We start from the raw sequence: 21,047 nt of genomic DNA, 5'->3' as shown, positions 1-21,047 counted from the left end.
CTTATAATACCAATTATATGTCTTAAAATACCAATTATATGATTTAAATTACCAATTATATCATTTAGAATGCCAATTATATGATTTACAATACCAATTATATGATTTAGAATACCAATTATACGATTTACAATACCAATTATTTGATTTATAATACCAATTATATGTCTTAAAATTCCAATTATTTGACTTAGAACACCAGTTATATGAATTAGAATACCAAATATTAGATTTAAAAGTATCTGAATCGGTAAAAGTGAGCCTACTTGTCTTGTCAGTTGAAAAACCGAACTCTCTTCTTAGTTCCTTTTGTTTCTGCCTGTAAATAGACTCTTTGTTTTTAACTTTAACACACCAACTATATATTTTTAATTAATTGGCAAGTTCTCATAAACCGTTCATATTTTGTATTAATGATGAAAATAGAATGCATTTGAAAACGTTAGTTTAACTGTAAGCCGGTAGACGCGAATTCCAATCTGTTCACAAAATCCTAAGCTTCAGTTCTAGCCATCTAGGTTTTTAAGTCTATTTTAGTTGCTTTGGCTTGTTAGTGGGGTGCTTATTTCTTTGTTTTTCCATGAAGTGTCCTCAAAATGATTCTTTTTTTTTTTTTTTGCATTGTTTACTTGTAGAAATGTGGTAGGAAGATCGTTGCCATGGTAATAAGAAACATGTATGAGTTTATCATGACTTTGCTTCATATGGATAACAGATTAAGATGTGAAATTGATGATTCCTTTTTCTGTCGTCATATATGTGTAGCCAGTTTGTTATTCTTAACAATGTACGCTAGTCAACTGTTTCTATAGAAACCAGAAGATTTGACAACACACTAAGACGAGTATAGATAGTGGTTTCGAACTAAGATAAGTTTAATAATAGAGAAAGTAGTACGGGTTGCAGAAAAACCTATTCTACTGCGAGCACGCAGTGCACGTGATTGATGGGCTCTGGCCATAGGGTCCGCCCGTAAGGGCACGCGGTCCATAAGCCCCGTCCTTTTTCCTGGTCTTCAGTTGAAAAGACAAAATTACTTACTATTCAGTGAACACTGCGAAGCGGCCCTAGCGGTCATACCCTCAATAAACTTGTACATGTCTGTTAACCTACTTCTAAAGTCCTGTAGTAAGGTTTCAACACTATAGTGATAATTACCCAAAACAGTATAGTTTTTACTTCATGCGTGTGCGTGTGTGTTGAGTAAAACATTCAGTCATGCCTAGTTTGTATAGGTGTGTGCACGAGGCAGTAAAACGTAAACAGTTTTGTTGTTCTCTTCATCTGTATTAGTTGCCGTTCTGTTTTGATTGTTGAACGAACATTCGCTTTCTCTTCATTTCTTTTCTTGCTCGGATTGGTCGTTGAAACGACTACAATCGAATTCATCGACCGTCTTTGAACACGATACATCTGCTACCGGTACAACTGATCATTCGCTTCTACTGACGTTTCAACTAATTACTTGCTCTGGCCGAGTTACTCTTGTCTATACGACGTGAAAGTATTCCAGCTATACTGAATATTCTGTGAAACTTCAATGTTCCATTAAATTCCATACGTCGCAAATCAAAACTAAGCAGCATTCGAATCTCTTAAAAGTTTATCAAACGTTTGGCCCATTGAATTTCACTAAACACCGTACCTACTCGATGCGATTCTTGCTTTGTTACCGTCCTAATGTTGGGTAGGCTTGGCTGTCGGGAACTATTACCTTTTATTTTAGATCAGTAATGACTTGTTGGTAGTAATCGTCTCATAATCGAAGGGATATGAAATGAGTAACAAATGTTGCTACACGTATTTGTATAGTAGATGCGATGCCATTGCGTGAGAACCAGCTTAGCCGACTAAACAAACCAGTTTACTGCTTGCTACCACCAATGTAACGAACGAGCAGCGAGCGACGTTATTGTGGTTTCGTGCTTGGAACTGCAAAGTCCAAGTTGGCAAACCAGCTTTTTTTCCCAGTGTATTTCTGTTTGCCCTCGCCACGTGCGCCATGAGTTTTTCACGTGTATAGCTCATCGAAGCTTTTTACCAGGAAGACGCACGTTACACCGGACTAGTGTAGCTTGTTTGGAATAGAAGGAAATATTTTAACAAACCCTGGGATAATACGTTTTTCTTTACTCGTATTAGCTAAATACTTTTCACAGTTTCCTCGAGCTTTCCACTGTTAATATTGGTCAGCAGCTCCAAAGGTCAGTGTTATTATAATTAGGACAAAGCGAAACGTTTGTCCTTTTGATTTCTCCAAAGTGATTCCCCTGCTCTTACCGAAGAAGACAGGTTGCTTCCCGTGGATGTATGGACAACACATTCCCTCGGGTCATGTAAAAACTCCTCACGTGCATACATTGGTCAGCAGTTAGGGACATACCACTTAGGAAAGTTGTTGCATGTTATCAGGTTATAGCAGCGACCACATGTTTCGCTCTTCTATTTCCCGCAATGTCACTCAACTTCGAGCTGTGCCAAAGTAGTCACTTGATTGGTTGAGAGCTGGTCACATGATTGCAGCCTCCTGTCGACCGTCAGCTTCATCACAATGACAGACGACTGTCAGAATGCAATAAAATTGTCTTAAGTGCCTCACAATGCATAAAACGTTTTATGATACACATAGAACATCTAACTGTGTGGGTTTTCATGACAGTCAGCCATCACTCATGACTAACGGATACAGAGATTACAACATCGGACCTCCACAACAACAACAACAGCGCTTTTATAACTTTCGCTACTCGGAAGAAAGTGTGCAGTATGGACAACAACCTTACACTGTGCCTGACCAACTTCAGCGGTTTAGTATGGACATCGCACAGCAAACTGGACAGTGTCCAGAAACCCCATCACCACCCTATGTGTCCGCACCGTGTAGTGAACTTTCTCAACTAGCCGATGGTCAATGTTGTCTTCAACATTCACATCAACTTGTCAAAAAACACATCAGCATATTCCCAGAGATTCAAAGAGAGATCTACCCTTGGATGCGTGATTCACTCAAGAGGAAGCAACATCTATCGACACCAAGCCCCCTTCATCATGTCAAGCCAGTAGCAGGTAGGACTAAGTCATAACGGATTGATAGATTGATGCAATATCATAGGCCGCTGTAAATGCCATTGGACTCCATTAAGAGCTCTAATGGTGAGATACGTAGAGCCATTTAATGTTCACTGGTTTAAAAGTTTTCATTGATTCGTCTAAACTATAATTATGAATTTTACAGTGTTTTTTTTTTTGTATACAAATTATTTGTGTATTTATCATAAAGATGTATTTACTTTCCATTTTGTGACATGTGTTTGTACAAAATAAGAAACAAAAACAGAATTAATTGCTTCTGATCAAAATTCAGTTAGAACTAACACTTTCAGCTCAGAAAAAGTTATGTAGATCGGCTTTCCACATTTAAAATAACAACACTAATTCGAGATCTCTTGTGTGTCAGTGTGTATGCTATATTGACAACTATGTGTCATAAAGCGTCCTGTATTGATATGTATGTGTCAAATTATGTCATTTCTTGACTACTGTGTTAAAAAGCATCGTGTTTTGTCACGTATCTGTCACAGTGCGTCTTCTATTGACAACTATGTGTCAAAGTGTATCCTCTATTGAGACGTATATGTCAGAGTGGGTCAAGTCATGACTACTGTGTGTCAAAAAGCATCGTGTTCTGTCACGTATCTGTCACAGTGCGTCTTCTATTGACAACTGTGTCAAAGTGTATCCTCTATTGACAACTGTGTCAAAGTGTATCCTCTATTGAGACCTTTATGTCAAAGTGGGTCAAGTCTTGACTACTGTGTATCAAAAAGCATCGTGTTCTGTCACGTATCTATCAAAGTGTGTCTTCTGTTGACACGTGTGTAACTAGTAACTAGTAGGTAAGGTACAATTAAACTTTGTCGCGCCATCGGATTAGAGAGCAGCATACCAATATTAGTCACTTGGATTGGCTATCCTTGTTTAACTATGTACAAGTAACTGAGAGTACGTGGTGGTATATAGTAAACCCGCTACTCTAACCCCGTAAGGCCACTAGTTCTGTTGTATTTAGAAGAACCTTTCTTCCACCCAGACATTGTTAACGGTGGTTGTAGCTTCGAGCATTTGTAATATTAAACTGATTATGAAAAGAACACAGCGTAGCACGAAGAATGATTTGATGTTTACGCTTGTAGTTTCCTTTCTCTTCATTAGAGGGATCTGTTTGATCCGTTAAAAATAATTATGTTTCTTTAATTTCTCCAGTTAATTTTATCGATATTAATATATCCTCTTCAGGTTATATTATCAGTAATGTTTGGCGTATCTATTGATTTGTGTAAATGTTTATTTACCTTTTCGTAATGTTTCTAATTTTAGTATGCGTTGTTCGTCACACCCTTGTTTTGAAAATTTCTATGCATTTATGTAAGTACTATTATATACCACTTCGCATAATTCACTTATTGTGTAAATTTTAGGTTCACTCCACCAGTGTTTGAATTTGTAACTACGAGGTAAATTTCTAATCATTACACTTCAATTTTAAAAGCGAAACGGTTGAACGTATCTGAAACTTCTGTTCAGTACGTAAGCTTTGTGTTTTCAAAATTGTTCATCTCTACAGCTTAAAAGCTACTTTCGAAAACGAAACGGCTGAACGTACTCGAAACTGCCTTTCATCGTATCACCTTTATGTTCTCACAGCTTACTAATCAGTACAAATTAATTTAAAAAGCGATTCGTCTTCCACGTCAGCTTTATGGTTTTGAGATTAGTGTATGTCTGATCATTAAACTGCACATGGCTCTGAATGTGGCTGTTATCAAAATTATCTCCAACATGTAATCATTGGTCACGATTTAAACACACGCAATACATGAATTCTTCAAGAAAAACGATACAAGCGTGGATAAACATTAATAGAGTTGCGGGAGGAATATTGTAACTATTCCAGAGGTGTGAATACATTGTTGAAACTATTAGATAAGTGTGAATACATTGTTGAATTGTCTAGTGATTTTAACGAGCGTAACAATTCAGAAATTTGGAATATGATGTGCTTATTTCTGAAATTTTTAAATCAAAATCTATATATATATATATATATTGCGTATGTGTGCACGTGCGCTGTATATCCCTCTAACCCAGAATAATGAACTTCCACGTTTCAAAGAAAAGTTCCTTTGTTCTGATGTTTTTTTAAAAAATAGGATGAACAAACTTATAATCTGACCTTTACTTTCAACTGTAAATTACGAACCTTGCAAATTAACTTAGCTGTAGAACTGTTCGTTATATTTAGTTTTGAAATTACTCGCTATAATTACTTCTGGAACTGTTGATACTCTTAGCTATGAAACTGTACGTTATAAATTTGGATCGTTTCTTCTACAAGTTTCCATTGTTATTAAGTTATCTAAGGTATTCTACATTATTCTCAAAGTCTAGGTAAAAGTTAAAGCTTTGCGAATGTGAAACATAACTGATTATATCAGAACTTCGATTATTTCAGTAGGTGTGCGTGTTTTTTTTTTCATATAAAAGCCACATCGGGCTATCTATCTGCTGAGCCCACCGAAGAGAATCAAACCCTTCATTTTAGTATTATAAATCCGTAGGTTTATCACTGTACTAGCAGGGTACATTTCAGTGAATAATGAGTCAAGTTGTTACAATTTATGTCTTCGTATAGGGTTATAGGCTATGGTTCATGGACTGTTTGTGCCCCCTTCTATCCTATAGATACCGCCCTTGTACCTTCTTGGGCATTCTTAATGGACGACGTCAGTGAAACCAAACGTTTGTAAATTATGGCTTTTTTTTTCCAACTACGGTGACGTGGTCTGTCAACATGCTAAACAGGGAGATACATCGTTTAAAATGCTCGTTTTCTTGTTGCTTTTTAAGCCTACAAATTGATTTATATTTTGCTTGCCATGGTTATGACTAGCTACGAGACACATTTCCACTAATATGTTGTAAATCTTTCTAACGCCGTGCCCTCCAATAAATCTTCGGCTCGGCGGGTATGTGTTGGCACGACGGTGAAGTCCATAGACACAATCTCCTGTAGACGTCACCACTACATCAACCTGGGAGAACCCCAGCGTGGTGTAGTTATGGCTGCTATTTAAGTCGTTATCTCGCTTAAAGAAGCATACACTGAAGACGACTGTAAAACGACCGCAATAACCATACAATCTGAAAACAGTGAGAATAAAAGATGTCGCTCTCGAATTTAAAAGAGTAAATTTATGTGTTAACCGGGAAGAGAATTTACTTTACTGTATCTTTGTACTGGTCACATTAACATTTACTAAAATCCAAATGATGTACGACCTAAACCCCGTCAGAATTGTATATAACATCTTTAAAAAAAATTCCTAGTTAAATAGAGGGAATCTAATATGTTTATTTAATATATAAAATCTGAGTTTTTATTGAGTTACAGAATTTCATATTTCTTCAGTATACAACAGCATTTAATATGTTTCTTTAATATATAAAATCAGATTTTTTATTGAGTTACAGAATCTCATATTTCTTCAGTATACAATAGAATCTAATATGTTTATTTAATATATAAAATCTGAGTTTTTATTGAGTTGCAGAATTTCATATTTCTTCAGTATACAACAGCATTTAATATGTTTCTTTAATATATAAAATCAGATTTTTTATTGAGTTACAGAATCTCATATTTCTTCAGTATACAATAGAATCTAATATGTTTATTTAATATATAAAATCTGAGTTTTTATTGAGTTACAGAATTTCATATTTCTTCAGTATACAACAGCATTTAATATGTTTCTTTAATATATAAAATCAGATTTTTTATTGAGTTACAGAATCTCATATTTCTTCAGTATACAATAGAATCTAATATGTTTCTTTAATATATGAAATCTGATTTTTTATTGAGTTACAGAATCTCATATTTCTTCAGTATACAACAGAATCTAATATGTTTCTTTAATATATGAAATCTGATTTTTTATTGAGTTACAGAATCTCATATTTCTTTAGTATACAACAGAATTTAATATGTTTCTTTAATATATGAAATCTGATTTTTTATTGAGATACAGAATCTCATATTTCTTCAGTATACAACAGAATCTAATATGTTTTTTTAATATATGAAATCTGATTTTTTATTGAGTTACAGAATCTCATATTTCTTCAGTATACAACAGAATCTAATATGTTTCTTTAATATATAAAATCTGAGTTTTATTGAGTTACAGAATCTCATATTTCTTCAGTATACAACAGCATTTAATATGTTTCTTTAATATATAAAATCAGATTTTTTATTGAGTTACAGAATCTCATATTTCTTCAGTATACAATAGAATCTAATATGTTTCTTTAATATATGAAATCTGATTTTTTATTGAGTTACAGAATCTCATATTTCTTCAGTATACAACAGAATCTAATATGTTTCTTTAATATATGAAATCTGATTTTTTATTGAGTTACAGAATCTCATATTTCTTTAGTATACAACAGAATTTAATATGTTTCTTTAATATATGAAATCTGATTTTTTATTGAGATACAGAATCTCATATTTCTTCAGTATACAACAGAATCTAATATGTTTTTTTAATATATGAAATCTGATTTTTTATTGAGTTACAGAATCTCATATTTCTTCAGTATACAACAGAATCTAATATGTTTCTTTAATATATAAAATCTGAGTTTTATTGAGTTACAGAATCTCATATTTCTTCAGTATACAATAGAATCTAATATGTTTCTTTAATATATAAAATCTGATTTTTTATTGACACACAATATCTCATATTTCTTCAGTATACAATAGAATCTAATATGTTTCTTTAATATATGAAATCTGATTTTTTATTGAGTTACAGAATCTCATATTTCTTCAGTATACAACAGAATCTAATATGCTTTTTTGATATATAAAATCTGATTTTTTATTGAGACACAGAATCTCATATTTCTTCAGTATACAACAGAATCTTATATGTTTCTTTAATATATGAAATCTGATTTTTTATTGAGACACAGAATCTCATATTTCTTCAGTATACAACAGAATCTAATATGTTTCTTTAATATATAAAATCTGATTTTTCTGCAATATACAGAACCTGATATTTCTTCCATATAGAAAACTTTATTTTTCAGTAAAAATCGTATAAATATTCATTATTTTTGTTACCGCTTGTTGCTTTAATAGTAAGTTTTGTCAATCAGTTTGAAGTGTAGCGAGTATAGGTGTGTGTTTTCTTATAGCAAAGCCAAATCGGACTATCTGTTGAGCTCACCAAGGGGAATCAAACCCCTGATTTTAGCATTGTATATTCGTACATTGTATAATGTAGCGAATTCGTATATGAGTTAGCCGTTTGTGTAAAAGCGTAACGTGTATCTAAGAGACATGGTTTCACGTGAAGTACATTCCACACTCAAGTGCCTACTTTCTCAATACCAAAATAAGTAAAAAAAGTGTTTGATGGATCAGTAGAAAAAAAACAAACAGAAAAGGAGCGAAAAAAAGAAAACCACTTCGAACATCTTTATGTATCAGTGTTAAACTTCTGCATAAAATACAGCTACGTATAAAACAAACGTATCTGCAATTTATTGAGTGAGAGGGAGAGTGTGTAAGTCTATGTATACTGAACGTTAAGCGTGTGAAACAGCTACGGTAGATTACAATAGTTTGTATTAATTAGTGGTTATTTGATGTAAATTTTGTAGATTTACGCGAAGAAAGTGAAGAATTCTTATATAATTGGATCTCTTTTGACACCCAGGATGGCACGTGTTGCTATTTATTGTTACTTAATTATAATAATTATCCCTTATAAGTACATGTATATATTTAAATTTGTATGATGTCACCAGAGGGCAGTGAATGTCACACGTTAGATAATTGTTAAATATTAGTTGCGCTACTGTTGGTTCTAAATACGGGGGGGAAGCTTAGTTTTAAACCTCAAATTACTTACTTTTTTATACCCCTCACTACTGTTGATATCTATATCTTGTATTATGTTTAGTAAGTTTATGTTTTTGTCTATTACAGTACTTATAATAAAGAAATAACTAAATAAAAAGTATATAAAATAAGTAGGACACGTCAGCAGTAACTTATGTCATTAATCGTAAGTTTGGTGCTTTTTTATTTGGTGGTTGTTGTTTATGTTGTGTTTCTTTATTGTTTTATTTTTGCTTTACATATTGTTAGAAACTTTTCAACAAACAAATTCATGAAGCTGCAACCAAGAAAACAAGTTCTGACCACTAGGGTGAGAGCGTGTTTGTGTTTTCTTATAGCAAATCCACATCAGGCTATCTGCTTGGGTGAGAGCAGTTTTCCTTCCTTATTCTAAGAACACCTACTTTAACGTGACGAAACCGGATAATAAATGTAAAATCTGGATATAGAAATGTATTTATAACTACGTGACTGATAGTACGCAGTCCTATAATATATTTTTTACACTCTAATAATGAAACTTACCAAAACTAGGTACACAAGAGAGGCGGTTTAAAATCGCATGCGCAGTAGAATAAGAGTTAACAACATTCAAACATAACATTTGGGATTACGGCCGAAAGCGCCGTTAATAATAAGGGTGTTTGTCCCATGATTCAGTGCAGTCTTATCATCAAAAGGTTTGGTTTTATGATGTATCGATTCATGCCAGTGAGCATTTCCAGTCATTTGATGGGTAAGGTTATCTCTTATTTTTCGTTAATTCACAGATAATTTTAAAGCAGCAAATTTATTTTCGTGTTGTCAGCTAATTCAGTTCGTATTTTCCTGTATAAATTTAACAAAACGCATCCTAAATAATACATCGTTAATGTCTAACATTATTTCGCGGAATTTGAAATGTTAGGGTGTAACTATGACCTACACAATCTTACTTAACTAAACCTACACAACCAAACTCTGAAGATGTGTGGTAAACACGTTTCGTGGTGGGTATATTCTCATGTTCCTTCGCTGATGTTAAATCAATGTTTTGTCTAGAATTAAACCTCATATTACGGAGAGATTCTTCTATCTTTCACTAACGGAGGCTTCACATGTTGTACATTTTTCCTTATTACAACACTCACTGTGAAAAACACTGATAATGACAGAGTAGAATCACTTATTTTCTACCAAAAACGCACAATAGTAAGTATTACTGTTAACAGCAGTATTGATGGTTTGGTTTGGTTTGAATTTTGCAAGGGGGCTATCTACGCTAGTCATCAATAATTTAGCAGTGTAAGACTAGAAAGAAGTCAGCTAGTCATCACTACCCACCGCCAACCCTTGGGCTACTCTTACCAACGAATAATAGGATTGACCGTAACTTTATAACGCCTTTACGGCTGAAAGGGCAAGCATGTTTGTTGTGACGGGAATTCGAACCCGCGACTATTGGATTACGAGTCGAGTGAATTAATCACCTGGCCATGCCGGGCCGGTATCGATGGAAATAAACATTTTTGTATGAAATTTGTTATTAGGGACTAGGTAAACCCAAAGTCATGGATGTCATCTGTAATTTAAGGCACAGCATGGTTAGGTGAGTTAAGGCACTCGATTCGTAATCCGAGGGTCGAGAGTTCGAATCCCACCAAACATGGTCGTCCTTCCAATCCTGTGGGCGTTATAATGTACGGTCAATCCTACTATTCGTTGGTAAAAGAGTATCGCAAGAGTTGGCGGTTGGTGTTGATGACTAGCTGCCTTCCATCTAGTCCTACACTGCTAAATTAGAAACGGCTAGCACAGATAGCCATTGTGTAGCTTTGCACGAAATTCAAAACAAACCAAAGAAACAAACCAACTGTAATTTTAGGATTAAAGTAAAAATAATATTTACGCTGTGAAGTTTGTTGATAGTGAATATTGTATATATTAAATGAAGTCATATGAAAACAACAATCTAAAAGTAAACTCTATTAGAGAATTTCTGTGTATAATCTTTGATTTGTTGAATTTAGATCAAAGATACTCGAGAGCTTAGCCTCAGCCGTCTCTAAATGTTAAGTGGTGTATCCCCCTCCCCTACTCTTATAGTGTTCTCTAAAGCGCCCCTACCTCTTATGGCAGAAAGGATGATTATAATCGGTGACAGGTTTCGAACCCGTGACCCGGAGATGGCAAGTTAAGTACACCGACCACCAACTCACCCCAGACTCGTGCGTATTTATCAAACTACACGTTAGTATATTTTTAGACAAAACATTTGTTTAATGGCATTAATGAATATCGTATGCTTGTTTGTTTGTTTCGGAATTTCGCACAAAGCTACTCGAGGGCTATCTGTGCTAGCCGTCCCTAATTTAGCAGTGTAAGACTAGAGGGAAGGCAGCTAGTCATCACCACCCACCGTCAACTCTTGGGCTACTCTTTTACCAACGAATAGTTGGATTGACCGTCAAATTATAATGTCCTCACTGCTGGGAGGGCGAGCATGTTTGGCGCGAAGGGGATGCGAACCCGCGACCCTCAGATTAGGAGTCGCATGCCTTAACACGCTTGGCCAAGCCGGGCCAAATATCGTAATATTTGTAATTTGTATTTATACTAACCTTACTGTCACTGCCCCTAATTTTGAAGTAGTGACTAAAGGAAAGACAATTAGTCAACAGCACATTAAGGGATTGACTGTCACGCTCGTAATGTCCCCACAGCTTAATTTTGTTGGGACATATTTGAGGTATCGCACGGATCCAAAACCGGTCTCTAGATTCGAAACTCAGTTTTATCCCAGGGCCAACCCCACTACCTGAAGAATATTCCAATCGTTTGTCTAATTCCACTTTGTATTTCAAAGTTTAGACATTTAGAGTAGAGATAAATGGTTATGGAGTTAACTAGGATGTCAAACCGTGACTTTAAATAAACGCTGCGTACTCCAATGGGTTAATTATTAAGGATTTTAGGTGTTTTTCTTATAGCAAAGCCACATCGGGCTATCTGCTGAGCCCACCCTGAGGAATCGAACCCCTGATTTTAGCGTTGTAAATCCGTAGAGTTACCGCTGTACTAGCGGGGGCAGGATTTTAGGATATTTGTAGGAAACTGAATCGTTTTTATCATAGTTTCTTTATAGTATGGTCTCACAACTTAGAACCTGATTGTTCAAGTTCTGAAGTTTCAGTTTTTAATAGTGAGGCTGAGATAAAAAAAAATGTAGTTTCCATTTGATAAAACAAACTGCTTGATGTATGTAGACGATCCCCAACTCTTTCAAATGTTTATCATATCTAAGTGTGCATCCTTTACAGTTCATTTTCCTTCTGGAATATTTGACTGGTTCAAGCGGAGCGTGGACCACGGGGTCGTGTCAAAAGTTCCCGCCCATGTTTGAATATTTCAATTATCGAGAAGGCAAATGATGGATTAGAATGAGATAAGGCAGCAGCGACCCCCAGCGATGTCATTTGTTTCATTCTAGATTCCTGGAGAGTGGAGAGAACACGGAATCCTGGTGATAAACCGTCGTGAACACGTTGTCCTGTGGTTTGTTCACTTTAGTGTGGGATTTTCTTTTTGCTCGTTCTGATACTCCGTTTATTCTTAACGCGACTTGCATAATGACCAGTTAGACTGCTTATGAAGAAAGCCAGTCTGCCGTTCTCTTCTCTGAATTTCTTGGCATGAATATGCAATGAGAGAGTTCCTGCTCACGCCCCAACAGCCGGCGACAGCCGTCAGTTTCATCTGGCTTACTTTCTCCTGTAGGCATTCACACTAAGTTTATTCACTAACTTCTTTGTTAGAAATTATTTTTGTCTTTGTGGCAGCAAAACCTTTTGGCTACAAAGAACTCGATTATTCATAACCAGGGAGCATGACTAGCAACGAGTTATGTGCGCCGACTGGGCGCTACCAACAAGCGTGCGGCGATATAGGAAAAGAAGCGAGTCCAACGGGCGCCTTGAAAAGTCAGTTGCTCCACGTCTCGTAACTTGATTATATCCAGGAGTGGGCCACCTTGAACCGTCAATATTTGAACATTTGAGGCCAGGAGTTTTCCTAATAAATACCTATTTTTTCGCTCTATTCGCGGCACCGCTCATCACCGATATAAATTACACAAACGTCTATGAACATTTTCAAATATAATATAAACTATTGGTCGCAGCTCTAACGTATACATCATTTGTTTTAAAGTAATTAAATTGTTGATTGTGCCAAAGGTGGGTGGTCGTAATTATGTTTGTGTGTTTAGTTTTCTATTCAGTTATCTTCATTTTAAGAATAGCAGAATGATAATACATAAATTTATACCGTAAATATCACTTTATAATTAACTTGCCAAACATAATATAGAATATTTATTCACACATCTTTACAGCGAAGATATTACGTTATGATCAACTCGCCTAATATAACGTGAAAGGATGATTGCATACAGAGATTTATAGCGAATATATCACTCTGTATAACAAGGATATCAAACCAACATTATCTACTCGTTTGGTATGATATGACGATTACCCACAATATTATCTACTCGCTAGGTGTGAAATGACGATTACCCACAACAGTTCGACTCGCTTGACATAAAAGACAATTAGAAAAAGCACAATAGAATGAGGCTGTTACTTGTTCCTCCCCCCAGTGGCACAACGGTATGTCTGCAGAAACCAGGTTTCGATACTTGTGGTGAGCAGAGCACACATAGCTTTTTGTGTAGTTCTGTGCTTAATATCAAATAGCACTAATAGCAAGACGATTAAAACTTGGCTCATAACAATTATTTTGTTTTTACAGTTATAGAAATATAATAAAGTGGATGTGCCTAATCTGTGTAATTTTGAACGTCATAATTAATTGTTAAGTTTGTTACTTTCAAACTGATACAAAGCATAATTAACACTCATCACGACAGACGTTAAATTTTACGAAACTTCACGTAGAAAATCGTGTTTCATTTGATACTAGTTTTACTTTGATATCTATTATAAAACGCATTTTATGTTACAAACGAATAACACAAAATCTCATGAAACGTACTGTGTAACAAATTACCTCATATTGAACTTGGTGAACAACATAATTAATGAATGGGGCATTTAACCCAGTAATACGTCACATGTCTATTATTTTTAACATATGTGCTACATTTTATTACTCACGTCACATTATTACAACTGTTATGTTCGTAGATATATGATATATAAGGTATATTTTCTATGCTGTTTTAATTGCGTCTTATCGGTACATATATAGCGCACAGAAACGGACATGCATCCCCAATTTATTTTAGACGGTAAAGAGTGCCTTTTTCTTGGTGGTTGGGTTTAATTTGCTCGCGCAAAGCTACACGAGGACTATCTGCGTTAACCGTCCCTAATTTAGCAATGATAGACAAGAAGGATGGCAGCTAGTTAACACCACTCAACGCCAACTGCCGGGCTAGTCTTTACTAACGAATAGTGGGATTGGTTGTAACACTGTATTACCATCAACTCTGAAAGGGCAAGTATGTATGATGGGCTAGGGATTTGAACCCCAGACCTTCATGTAGCAAGACCTAATAACCAGGTCAGGGGTGTTTAATAGTGGGATAATCCATTGCCTTAATGGATTTTTGTCTCGTCATTAGATTTGGGATCGAATCTCGTAAGGAACAGATGTCTTGATATCCTAATACATATTTGTGCTTACTTCAGCTCATGAATATGTGAAAAAAATCTTTTATAGACATTCGAACTATAATCTTTTTGTGTTCTTCACGTTCTGTTGTTATTACTTCATGTTGATGTTGTTATTTATATGTAGCAAATAATTATATCACTACTCTTAACAAAATGAAAACATTAAACTAAGTTGTTGTTGTTGTTTTCTGTTTCAGAATTCGACCACCAACCCGCTAAGAGAATCAGAACAGCTTACACCAGCGCCCAGTTGGTGGAGTTGGAAAAAGAATTTCACTTTAATCGTTATTTGTGTCGACCTCGACGTATTGAAATGGCAAATCTCTTAAATTTGACTGAAAGACAAATTAAAATTTGGTTTCAAAACAGACGTATGAAATACAAGAAGGACCAAAAGAGTGTTCAGAAAAGGTCTCCTAGTCCAAATTCAGGATGTTCTATCAGTTCCCAATTACTTCTTCCGCCAAGTTTGGCTGTTGATATGCCGCCATCTTTGACTACAAATATGTCCACGATCTCCACGCCCTCTGATGCCGCCCATCATCTACCGCAAATGGTTATGACTGACTTACCTTGTGGTGTGTTCAGATCTGACTGTACCTCACTTTATGGTCCTAGTTGCCAACAGGATGATAAATTCTTTCGGCTGAAAAGATCCACCTTCGCACCTTCTTCTGAAGTTTCCATGACGACTACAAACCTGGTTGTTCCTGAGGAAACTGGTTCTTCTCGTATGAATTCTAATACCTTGTCTAACCATAAGATTTATCTTTCTCATGGTTCTTCAAATTTAGAAGTAGACGTCTGTGAGCCAACAATCTCCATTACAGATTCAACTGCGTCGCATGAAAGTCCACCGTCCACTGGATTTCTTAGCATGCAACCGGATCTCCAACAGAAAAGAGTCGACCACAGCAATATTATGGGCCTCAATCCTTCTATGAATACACCAACAACGTTTCCTGCCGCTTCTCTGTCAACACAATGCGGACGTTATCAGATCTTAGAACCATCAGTACCGCAATCAGTGTATCCCCACGTTCAGGGAGCTTATTGTCAGCCTTATGAATACGCCAAGACAGAGAAGTGGACGCAGTCCCAAACTGGTCAACAGTACCAACCAAAATCTCCGTCCGTTACGGCTCCACCCAAACTCACCCATTATACAACGATGTAAAGTCGTTGTGCATTTTATGTATTTCGAAATTTCTTTTGACGTAACTGTGAAATATTCTTTCTGGACCTTGGATTATTTTGTTACGTAACAAAGAAAACATTTGATACATTCTGAAAACTAACCACTACATACTCTTCAGGGTTACGTAACAAGGCTCCAGAAAAAAAATTCTGAAGGTGTCAGTTATTTCAGTCCATAAAAGTTTCCTTAGAATGCCAAATAATTATTAGAAATAACTTAATATGAAGAATAGTTCCTACTTGTTCGTATAATAATCAAAAATAGTAAATTTTGATATTAGGATTATGATTACAGTGTCTGAAAATGAATATACCAAAAATAAAGTGAATAATTATAGTGTTATTTGAGATAACAACAAAAACGAAATATATATACAAGTAATAGGTTTGTAAGTTATAGACTGAAGAACTAACGGACTTTTCTTGTCTTCCATCATTCGCTATAATTAGTAATCCGAGGGTCGCGGGTTCGAATCCCCGTCACACCAAACATGCTCGTCCTTTCAGCCGTACGTTATAATGTAACGGTCAATCCCATTATTATTTAGTAAAAGAGTAGCCCAAGAGTTGATGGTGGATGGTGATGACTAGCTGTCTTCCTTCTAAACTTACACTGCTAAATTAGAGACGGCTAGCGCAGATAGCCTTCGTGTAGCTTTGCGCGAAATTCAAACCAAACCAATCGCTATAATTAATATAACTCTGCGTTCTAATTCTGAGAAAACATTTTCCAACACAGAAGTAGGGATGGGTAAGACAACATCACGAATCCGATTAGTTCTTCAAGGTCCTTTGGTATGTTATGGCAAACTTTTGAAAATCTAAAGGGGCTAAATCGGACGAAAGAAAGTGCCATTTGATAGGTCCTCCCTTACCAGTTCAACGCTATGGAAAAATTTGGTTTAAAAACACTTTAACAATTCGAACAAAGTGGGGTGGTGCTCCATCCTGTTGAAAGATAGCTCTTTGTAACAAGCCAGGAGTTTCCCGAAGTTCTGAAATAAAGAACTCTTGTGACATATGTTGATATAAATATCTAGAAACAAGAACAAAACTAAACTTACAAGCCTATTATTTGTATTTATATTAAACTTTTGTTCTTATCTTAAACAATAATAAAGTTATTCAGCTTAATATTTAGTATACTCATTGTTGGACACCCTGTGTGTACGGCAAAGATAGTTTACAAACATTCACCTCTATGTAAGAATTGTCGTACAGATACGTGTGTATAAGTGGAGATTTGTTTGTGATTCCTTATACGTAAGTAATGGTTCAGTACGATAGACACAGAAATACAAATAAGCATACATAATTACTTTCCATATTTTAGATTTTCTTTTTGTCTAGTCTGTCTTATAATGTGATTACAATATAAAACATTGTTTAAGTGACTACAAGAGAAAAGCATTGTTTAAGCGTTACGTGCACGTATTTGTATTCAACAAACTTCGTTTCTCAGGGTGTGACACTGTTATTGAATCGTGTGAATACTGTTTGAACGTTTGGTGTATTATTTTGTACACTGTCTCACAAATAATAGTACAGTAAAAATGTAATTCTAGGTGGACAGGATGCTGAGTGAACGGAATATTCGAGCTTTTCGTTGTTTTTATGTACCGTGTTTCTCCAAAAATAAGACAGGGCTTATATTAATTTTCACTCCAAAATATGACACTAGGGCTTATTTTCGGGGGATGTCTTATTTTGATATATTAAAAAAATGAAGTTACAAAGTAAAACTATTAAACTAACCATTTAAAATGAACTATTATTAAACTAACTGATTAATACTTAAACAAACTAATTAACTAACTATTAAACTAATTAATAAATTATTTTTTTTATTTCTTTCCTCTTCCTGCCACTCTTAACTAGGGCTTATTTTAAGGGTAGGGCTTATATTAAAACTATCCCCAAAAATCACACTAGGTCTTATTTTATGGGTAGGTCTTATTATCGGAGAAACACGGTAGTAGTTGCTAGCTTTAGATATTAACATTGTCTCACAAGCGCTGCTTAATTAGAAAGGCCGGTGCAGAGTCATTTATTGACCAAAGCAAGTACCGTCTGTGTTTGGACAGACAAAAGATGACCTGGATTTTCCTGTCATTTGATGAACCGGAAGCGAGACTCTAGTAGTTTCAACTAGAAGGCTATCGAACAAAAACTTGTCAGATTTCACGTGCAATAATTATGAATGATGGGGTACGGGATAACTTGATGGGAACGCCTCTTTTGACCGGTATTCAGACCAGGCCCGGAAAACGGATTGCTTGATTTTAAAAGCACGTGCCATAATTAACTAAATAATTTGTTATTTTAACAATTTCCACTTAACTCATCAAAGTAAACGTCCGTTTGAATTATAGGATCATTTATTTTGGACAAAACGTTCTCTGACGCAAAATTATTTATTTCAAAATATTTCAGATAGGGGGAGTGTTTTGTGGGGTGTCTACCTCTTAATAAAGCCGTCAGGTGAAACGTCAAAGAAGTAAAGAACATTCACTGTTTCTCGTCACTTGCATGTGTCGTTATTTTGTCTTATTTAGAAACATTTGATGCCGTGGGACTCGAGTTTGGTTGATGGCCTCTCACTTGTCTTCTTTATTATTGGACAGTGGTTGTGCAGCAGTAATCAACCATCGTTCTGCTCTGCTTACCCAGTTCCGTCAAACTTGTAACACTATACGGGGTCTGTGGTCACCGGCCGCCTTTCCTGTATCACTCCGAAAACATGACCCGCCAATCACAGCTTTCTCCCAGTCTCGTGCTAATCCTCTCTTCTTACTGAACACACACAAATGGCTGAATTTTTATAGCAGTCTCTTTCTCAACATCGAATGTCACGTGCCTGAAAGCACCCAGCTGAGGATTAAACTTAGATAAAAACTACACGTAAAGAATCCGTAATTATTGTGAAAAATAAAAATTTCCCAGTATGAAATACACGTAACCATAATCGATATTCAACATTACATCGAGAAAATGTGGCCAATAAAAAAAGTGAGAAGATATATATATCAAATTATAAAGCTGTCTCACAGACACGTATTCAAAAAATGTTATTTTGTTCTAGTTTTTGTCTCAAATGTTCTTGTCCTAAACTGCATTAGATAACCAGTACGGGTTGTTCCTGTGATAAAACTTTAAATTTCGAAGCTAGGGAGCCAGATTTGTATCCATGCCGTTCCCTTAGTGTGGAGTTAATGTGCTACTGACCCATAACCTTCCCTGTGGTCAGTAGTTTAAAACTAGGGACGGTGACAAATAGGCTTTGCTAGTCTTGTCATAAATACAAAATGGGGGATTTAAAATCAAGAAAAATGCATTTATACTGTTAACACTAACAAAAACACTAGAATAGCAACCTACAAGGAAAGCTCTGTTGAATGTGTTGAAATAGGTATACCAAAGTACAAAAATGGGTAATATATACAATGTATAGTTTAGTATGTGAAAATCGTAATTATTGTAGGAGCTTTAAGTAGAAATTTTGGAAGCTACAAAACAGGAAACCAGAAATACTTCCGTTTTCTTTCTCTACTGATTCGCTGTTTCGGTCTCGGTACGCCTGGTGGTCAGAGCTCAACCACAAATAAACTACTGTTTTACTACTTCGAAGCATTGGCATACAACTGATCTCAATGGTTGCTTCGATTAGTTAACAAACCTTCACCCTAAGGTTGACGTAAATCATTTCGACTTAACTAAAATTGTATTTTGGACAGCTGTTTCCTAGCGCTATGATATGTATGTGTGTGTTGATTCATCAAAGTTTGCTGTCATGGGAAAAAAAAAAAAAGTTAACTCTTGTGTCTCTTCTTAATGTGTTAACATATCAATATTTTAACATATGTTTCTTAAACATTTATCATTATATCCTGAATCTTTTTGGTGTATTACCTCAGTTAATATATCAAAATGTTAAGATATGTCTCTCAAAAATGTATTATTTATAGTAACTCTTCTTAAGCGTTATCTTACGTAACATGTCACAAAGTGTTAGGATATGTTTCTGAAAAATGTGTTATTTATTGTGACTCGTTCTCATGTGTTATTTAAATTGGCTCATGAAAGATGTTAGTAGGTTTCTGAACATGTGTTATTTGTTGATTTAATGACGAAAGCTTAACGTTTTATTTAACCCCACAACACTATTAGTTTTTGATCGTGAAAAGTGTTTCGAAACTATATTTCAGTCTTTGAGAAACTCACAAGACGACTTTGTATCACAATATACAACTACTCAATGTACGTTTCATTATCATAACTATAACAGTAATAAATATCTATACATTTTCTAACTACCACAGTTTGTACTGATGTATGCGGGAATGAAAATGGATATATTATTAATAGAAGGTATTCCATAGCATCGTGTGTTTTATAAGACTTGGTAAAGAATTACCATAATGCTCTTTATACATCATGTTATGTCTCTCTCTGTAGAACGTAATCATACAACAATGTGATTTTGCATATTTGTGCTGCTATTAGTTAGACGGAAACAATAAGTTGTGAAATTACGATGATCCACATTAGCGCAGTTCGCTAAAGTTTGTTGTGTTTGCTCGATGGTAAGCGGCAAGTGGTAGCAATGTGACAATAAATGCTGTGGGGAAAGAAACTACAGCACACTTCATAACTTATTTCGCTGTTTTCACATAGAAATGTTTCAAAATATTGGTGTTTAAAGAAAACTAAGAAACTCAACTACCACGTTTCTCGTGTATTAATGATCCACGTGTAAGTAGCTTTATATATAAAATAAACGTGAATTTTTAAGTCCACAAAAAAAATACAGTGATTTTTTTCTTGTTACTGTGCTTTCCAGACACCTAAAGGAAATACACATACACACTCAGAAATTAGAGTACAAAGTAAAATGTGGTGTTCACACTTTCCTTGTAAGTGTGATTCAGAGCCCCCTACCCCTAAGAAAAACAACAGATTTTATAAACCCTTAATTACATGTATCTTCTGGTATATATGCCAAATGAACCAGCTTCCAGACACAGATTATCACTGAATAACTACATGAAAATCAACACCCGTGTTTTCGCTGCTAGCTGGTTTTGTAATTCAAATGTTGAAATGATACGGAGCTTTATTTCTAACATGAGGAAGATGTTGTCGTTATGGTAACCGAAGTTACTGGTTGTTGTTGTTGTTGTTTATTA

At 35.3% G+C, this 21,047-nt stretch overlaps 1 protein-coding gene across 1 annotated transcript; it reads left to right on the top strand.

Annotated features, from left to right (window-relative positions):
• Positions 1–923: 923 nt before the first annotated feature.
• On the top strand, positions 924–20,666 carry LOC143239030 (uncharacterized). The gene is made up of 2 exons (XM_076479771.1): positions 924–3,066; positions 14,862–20,666. The coding sequence occupies exons 1-2, from the start codon at positions 2,601–2,603 to the stop codon at positions 15,839–15,841; spliced, it is 1,446 nt and encodes a 481-aa protein (XP_076335886.1). The 5' UTR covers positions 924–2,600; the 3' UTR covers positions 15,842–20,666.
• The last annotated feature ends 381 nt before the right edge of the window (positions 20,667–21,047 follow it).

This window comes from Tachypleus tridentatus, chromosome 2 (genome assembly GCF_004210375.1).
Source record: "Tachypleus tridentatus isolate NWPU-2018 chromosome 2, ASM421037v1, whole genome shotgun sequence".
NCBI classification, from domain to species: domain Eukaryota; kingdom Metazoa; phylum Arthropoda; class Merostomata; order Xiphosura; family Limulidae; genus Tachypleus; species Tachypleus tridentatus.
This window is presented reverse-complemented; position numbering and strand designations above follow the sequence as displayed.